The sequence below is a fragment of the Olea europaea genome, chromosome 7 (assembly GCF_002742605.1).
Source record: "Olea europaea var. sylvestris chromosome 7, O_europaea_v1, whole genome shotgun sequence".
In the NCBI taxonomy this organism is placed as follows: Eukaryota; Viridiplantae; Streptophyta; class Magnoliopsida; order Lamiales; family Oleaceae; genus Olea; species Olea europaea.
The window spans coordinates 25,047,216-25,054,547 of NC_036243.1; the positions used below are offsets into that span (position 1 = coordinate 25,047,216).

At 30.8% G+C, this 7,332-nt stretch overlaps 1 protein-coding gene across 1 annotated transcript; it reads right to left on the reverse strand.

Moving 5' to 3' along the window:
* LOC111397554 (alcohol dehydrogenase-like 7) lies at window positions 1-3,230 on the reverse strand. The gene is made up of 10 exons (XM_023024545.1): window positions 3,090-3,230; window positions 2,838-2,974; window positions 2,698-2,744; window positions 1,853-2,178; window positions 1,627-1,709; window positions 1,441-1,516; window positions 1,154-1,218; window positions 863-958; window positions 439-603; window positions 1-250 (listed from the first exon to the last, which is right to left on the reverse strand). The coding sequence occupies exons 1-10, from the start codon at window positions 3,145-3,147 to the stop codon at window positions 134-136; spliced, it is 1,170 nt and encodes a 389-aa protein (XP_022880313.1). The 5' UTR covers window positions 3,148-3,230; the 3' UTR covers window positions 1-133.
* Between the last annotated feature and the right edge of the window lie 4,102 nt (window positions 3,231-7,332).

A 7,332-nucleotide genomic window follows, 5' to 3' on the forward strand; every position in this document is an offset into this window, starting at 1 on the left:
TACAAAAAACAAGTTTGATGTGATTGTTTCAAACTCAGAAAATTTATTTCGGTTGAATGGAAATTATTGCAAAAAAGTGATCAGTAAAAGCACATGGATACATCGCAGAGGCATACATTGTAAGAAAAAAAATTCATTTGTCCATCCAAATCACACATCTGAGGCTCTTTCCTTCCAAAAGTAAGTCAAAAGCTTTGTTTATGTCTTCAAACCCAACTTCATGGGTCACGAACTCGTCGAGTTGCAATTCCTGCACGTGTGGAAATGAAAGATCAATATTTATTTAAGCTAAATTTCGAGAGAGAAAAAATGTTCAACAAGAAGGAGGCCTGTAATAAAAGGTATCCAGAGATACAAAGAAAGATGCAGAATATCCTTCATTATTCGAGCAAGTTAATCCTGAAAAGAGCAGAAAGGACTATGATAAACTTTAATTACCTTGTCCATATAACGTTTAACTAGGGTGGAGATGTCGGATTTTGGTTTAAGACCTCCAAACAAGCATCCCGTGATAGTTTTCCCAGAATGAAGGACTTCAAATGAACTGAATTTCAGCTCTGCTCCAGGTTTGTCCACCCCTAGCACAACAGTCTTCCCCCAACCCTGAAATTAGACGAAAAGGAGGGTAAATGGAAAAAGCTAAAAATCAGTAACTTCTCGTCAAATATCTTCTGCTTATCAATGCAACTAAGAAATATTCAGACGCCTCATTTAAGCAGCATCTATAAGAAGGGTTTTGCTAGGAAAACAGGGGAGGCGATCAGCCTCCCTGTTACAAGAGCAAAACCCCTATTATAGAATGACTGCAGTGTGAGTGTCAGTGCGTGAAAAAGATAGGACTTTAGACACGACAGAAGAAAACCTTTCGGCAGCAAGCATATGCTTCCTCGACCAAAGAAGCCATTCCAACACATTCAAAGCAGTAGTCTGCTCCCCCATTAGTCATCTCATTTATGACCTAAGAAATATAATGAAGAAGAAAAAATTAATAAATGTGGAAGCAAGCACGAGATAACACCCCTCTGATTCTTTGAGGCTAATGTTGGACTGGAGTGGACAAGGAAACGACATCTGACAACGTTTTCCATTGGTGCTGTCTGAAGCATCGGTATTGTTAGAAAACAATAAAATAAAATTGAATTAAGAGAACTACCTGCCGCACAGATTTATCTCCACAGTTCCTGGAGTCGACAAAATCAGTTACTCCAAATATTTTACCTATGTAGAGCAGAGAAATGAAATCAGGGTAGTTCATTATTTCTCAAAACTTATAATTGACAGAATTAATGATTCTAGGGTATCTAAGCGTAAGAGAAAAAGAACATCAATCCAAGAACGACAAAATACACAGAATGTGTTCTGAAATGTTGCACTATCCCCTTTAATCGATTAGTAGTTAATGCTGCTAAAATCCCAAGAAGAATTAGGAAAATAAATTACCCGTTTCAAATTTTTGTGGGTTTATATCCACACCAATGATTTTTTTAGCACCACATAACCTCGCTCCCTCTGCAACCTGCAACGCCTCTCTAATTTATACGTTTTCTTGAAAAAACAATTTCAATTATAACAAGAAAATACATGAAAAGTAGGAGATTCCCCTATTCTATCAGGTGAAGATCATACTGCTAATCCAATTGCTCCCAACCCGAAGATCACAACTGTTGATCGTGCTTCCACATTTGCAGTCCTCCAGGCAGCTCCCACACCTGGAAAAGATGTTATGTATTGAGTGACGTGCTACAGACTCTTCCAGAATCAAGTTAGAGTAAAATATTTCAATAAAATGTGGAATTATGAACAAAAGATTAACCAAGAGGGAGTTTAAAAACCGTTAAGACAGCCACAATACCTGTTGACACTCCACAACTGAGGAGGCATGCTCTGTTTGGCGGGATTGCAGGATCGACTTTTGTTACATTAGCAGTATTTAAAACTGTGTACTCGCTAAAACTAGACACAAATAAGAAATGGTATAAAGTCTCTCCCTTGAGGTCAGTAAATCTGCTAGTCCCATCTCTGTGTAACCAAGGAGAGACCTCGAAAGGATATTTTGAACATAAATTGCTCTTTTTTGACGTACAATCAGCACATTCAGTGCAATCTGGCAAAAATATTGGGATTACAGTATCACCTTCACTAAATTCTTGTACGTCCTCCCCAACACTCTCCACAATGCTTCATCACATAAACATTGAATAGTTGTGAGCACCGCATATATATGAGATTCAAAACAAAACTGAATTATTAACAAATATCCGCACTCGTTGTCCATAATATTATCGAGTGAATTAACAACACCAAAGTAATGGCTAGAAAAATTGAATTTGCCCCTTTAAAGACGTAGATTTTAGCTATTCCAGTTTATAAGTATACTCAGTTGCATAATTTCACAAAGCATGCCTAAAAATTAGCACAAACGTGTTGACTTAAGCTTAAAGTAAGTAAAAGTTACTGTTTTCAAACATGTTTATCAAAAAAAAATAAATAAATAAAATACAACTCACTAAAAATGTAAAACTTTTCAAGCATAGTCGAACATGCTCTGTGGTCCATACTTTGCAGTTCATCAATACTTTTATTGAAATACATAGGATGAACAATTAATATGAAGCTTATGCTTGAAAAATCAATACTTCGGTGCCTTTTTTGTTTCATTTTCAACAAAACAATTAAAAAATCAGTCTAAACAATTACCCAACCGCTTCATGCCCCAGAATTCTTGGAACAAAACCAGGAGGATCCTTCAAAAGTATCGAAAACGATTGAAAAATTATCAATATTAAGTCAAGAAAAGCAGAATCAACAGCAATAAATGTAATTGATAGATCATACACCTTTAATTTCCAGAAAGTGACATCGCTGTGACAGAGAGAAGTGCATATAATTTTGACTCGAACTTCAGCAGATCCTGGAGGTGCCACAATAATTTCCTCAATCACCATTGGCTCCCCTGCTTGCCTAACCACAGCCGCTGCACACGAACCGTTTGACCAATCAACTTCTCAAGTCTTTCCTTACACTCACTTAAGCAATCCTCAATCCATTACCCGTGTCCGTGTGAAAATGAAGACTGAGATTAAACGTACCTCGGCATCTTATGGGCTTCCCGGCAGTTTCGCTGGAACCTGCTGAATTCTTAGCCATTTTAGTGAAAATTGCTAGCACTGTTCGGTTGAAGGGTATGGGATGGTTAGATTTTTGGATTTTTAAGTTGGGTAACCACTACAAATTTTAATTATTACACCACAATTTTTAATATTTTTCTTATTTACTTAAATATCTTAAGCAAAATTACATAATTAGCCTAAAATAAATTATTGTTCCACCACAAATAAAAATCTTTATTTTTTCTCCCTTTTTTTTCAACATTTAATTGTGCATAGCTTTTTCACCAATAGAGACTTTTGCTTTCTTCCACCGAGGCAAAGATAATTTTCTTTTCCTCGAAGTAAATTTATTTATATTATATAAGTAAATTTATTCATATTATATGGTGTTATTCCATCATTTTTTTTATTTTAATTTTTTTTTCCTTAATCTAGTGGTTTCATGAATTGAGAATTAAATAGAATAAATAAAAGATCCCCTCTTTCTTGGTTTTGGGTACACTTATTCGGAGAAAACTGGCTTGCTACTTTTGATTTCAATGAATTAAAAATTCAGAGAGGTCTTGGGAAAAAAAATTATGGAAACTAATTATTGCGGGTAAATGGCCAGTATACCCAAGCCATATATGTTGCAGTTAAATTATTAGAGGGTGAATAATGAAAAACTTGCAATGTGTCAACACAGATGGAGATGAAAGCAGAAAGAGAAAAACATATTCTAAGAAAAAATAAAATGAAGATGAAGTATATTGGGAGGATCAGTATATCATAATATTGTATTTTATTTTATTTTAGTTTTTATTATATTAGGAGTATAATTGTAAATTTGTTGTGGTATATTTATTGAAAATATATATTAATTGTGGTGTGATTATAATGTGGTGTAATAATTAAATTTTGTAGTAGTAATAGAATTACTCTTTTACATTTTGTCAGATGGTTAGATTTTTTTATGATGGTCGTTGACTTTTTTGTAGTTTCCAGCAGACAGCAACTCATCTACTAGTCGTCGTAAGGTCCATCCTGTAGTTCACAAGTTGGATTCTGCCCTTGTTTGAGCCCATTATGAAGAGAAATTTTGTAAAATATATTATAAAATTGTATTTTTTGGAAGAATATGTATTAAAAAAGAAGGAAATTTTTTTTATTTACGTATAATATTGTTAAAGAATGTGTGTTTAAAAAGAAAAGAGAAAAAAATATATTATAATTTTAAAGAGTATCAAACAAGGGCACTCCTTTGCTGACGACTAGAAGTTGTTGAGTTAATTGTTTCCTTAGTCACTAAATTTATACATTCTTCACATTTTACTCACTAAATTTCAAAAATCCTTACGAGTGATCACTGAAATATAACATGTTGTATTTCATCGTTCACTCATTCCATTAGTCATTGAACTTATATATTTTTCATGTTTTACTCACTGAACTTTAAAATACTTTGGAATGATTGCTAAATTTTGAATCCAACTATTCACAAAATTGAACATTTTGTGACAACTCTAAAAATTATATTTTATTAATTTTGATTAATATTATTGACTCGAAAAAGAAAATTTCATTGTCTGTTTAAGAAAAAAAGAAATAATTTCTCAATTTTATTTTCTCGACGTAAAGGAATATTGTGATCTAAACTAAAATTTATATAAATTTGAAATTAGCATTATTCTATATATCCCCTTGGACATGGATTTTGAGGATTAGAGAAATTAATTTTTTTTACCAATATCGATACTGTTCTTAGATTGAGTCTTATCGTCTATACGATATTTATTTTATTCTTTTTTTTTTATCTAGGTCAAAGCTCATAGAAAATTAAATTTATTCAAAAACATTTCAGTGACCACTCATGTTTAAAATGTAATGGGGGTAAATGTTCAATGACAAATGAAACATAATGAGTGAGTGATGGAGTACAACAACTACTCTAAAGCATTTTAAAGCTCATAGACTTATTAAAAATCATGAGTGAGCGATGGACTGCATCATGTTAAAGTTTAATAACTACTCAAAGGTATTTTAAAATTTTAAAGTCCAGTGAATAAAATGTGTTCGAGATATAAATTCAATAATTAATGAACATTTAAGTCAAATGTTGTTGGGTAAAATCAACATGTTCATTATCCTATGAAAAAATATTAAAATTTGTGTTTTTCAACTTATCAAATTTAATTTTAATCACATATTTTTATCTAGTCATGCATTTTATTAACTTTTATCTAAACAATACCTAAAAATTATTTGAAAGAAAACTAAGTAAATAATATTTTTAAGTGAGTAATTTTTTTGATGGACAATTGATATTTACATTTTTCTGATTAAAACAATGTTACTTAAAATTAATTTTTAAGTTTGCTTATTGGGTTCATTATAATTGTCTGATAATTTGTCTAAGTTTAGTCCCACTTTTCGATTCAAACTCATTTTTAACAATTCATTTGTAAAAAGAAATTATTTTGCATGTAAATTCTTAATTTTTCTTACTTTTTTACCACACATCCTTCAAAAAATATATACATCATTCGCAAAATCCATTCTAAAAAATCTCTAAAAAAAATGAATTCTTTAATTACACACTATTTCGCGTGTATTGCACGAGTTTTGTAATTATTTTGCTGTTATTAGTGTAGAGTTTGTAAATTTTACAAAAAGTATTTGAAGGTGTGAAATTTTTCCTTCATTGTCATTCTTTTGTCAACTGTATATTGTATGTCAAAGATAATTTATTTTTATTTTTATAAATAAGTATAATCAATGATGTGATGATTTTGTGAAATTATATTGTATATGTTTAGGTGCGTAATTGAAAAATTAATTACTTATTGATTGGTATATTTTCTATTTAGGCCATGTTTGATTGCACCTCAATTCCATGAAAAATTCCATTTTCCACCTTTTTTCATGTTTGATAGGCAAAATTTAACATGGAATTGGTTTTCTCTCCTTTCTTCACACTGTCACATTTTCATGGTTTTTGGAGAATTTCTTTTCCCATCACTTTGGTGAGAAATGGTTTTCCATCTTCTTCTTCAATTTATTTATTTATTTTTATTTTTTGTGGAAATGGGAACAATTGTAAAAGAAGATATCCTTTAAATCGATAATTTTCATGTAAAACAAAGTTAAACGAATATCAAAAGATAGAAGATTTTCTTAGTTTTTTGGGCAGTGAAAACAAATTTCATCCCCAATATTAGTAAATTATATCCCTTTAATTGACAATTTTCATATAAAATAAAGTCAAACAGACACCAAATAATACTTTTATTTCAACATTTTTTATGTGAAAAATTATACTAATCAAGTACAATAATTTACAATTCCTAGAAAAACAATTTCTAAGCAATTCAATTTCTTGGAATTCGTTTTCTTTCCACCCAAATTTCATCTTCGTAATCAAATGGACCCTTAGATTAAAGTAAATGAATAATTTTTTTTATTTGATATTGCAAATAAGTTGTAACTTGAATTTAGCAAAATGTTTATCTTTAACAAGTATATTCCCATCAGTACTTTTGCCCGAGGTGGAGTCTTGATTAGAATATGATATTTGGATGGATTTTCCTTCTAGATTAGTGTAGGTCAGCTCTTTCAAAACTCTCCTAACTACTATGAACACAAACAAAAAGGATGTTATGCCAAAAGGGATAAAAAATGATAGCTTGATTCCACGTCGACGTAAAAGTTAAAATGGAGATGGACAAGTATCAAGTAAAAGCATGCGATACATTAAAAATTCAAATGTTTATTTGGCTTACTACTTTAGTCCTTTTTCTCCATTTGGTTGAACTTGCTCCAGATTTACACAAGAAAAAATTGACTACCCCATCACCACAATGACAACGTCATTGAAATTTTAACGCAACATGACATCTTAAAAATATTATATTATCTGTTCAAATCCACTATATTACAATTGTAAATAATAGAGTAGGCATATAAGGCGACGTGACAATTTAGAAGAAAAAATCTTACAAGATGAAAAAAAAAAACTCACAAAAAAAATTTATTTATGTCAATTAATGCGGCCACAAAAGGTATAATGCTTTATATAGCAAAAACCCTAGGAAAATTTGAGAAAATTAAAAAATAAAAAAAAATTCCGAAAATGAAAAAAAATCAAGATAATGACTAAAATTGAAAGTCCTAATCTTAAATATTATCCATCAATAAACGGAATTCAAATTCGACTTAAATTCATCGATATATAACCAAAATAAAA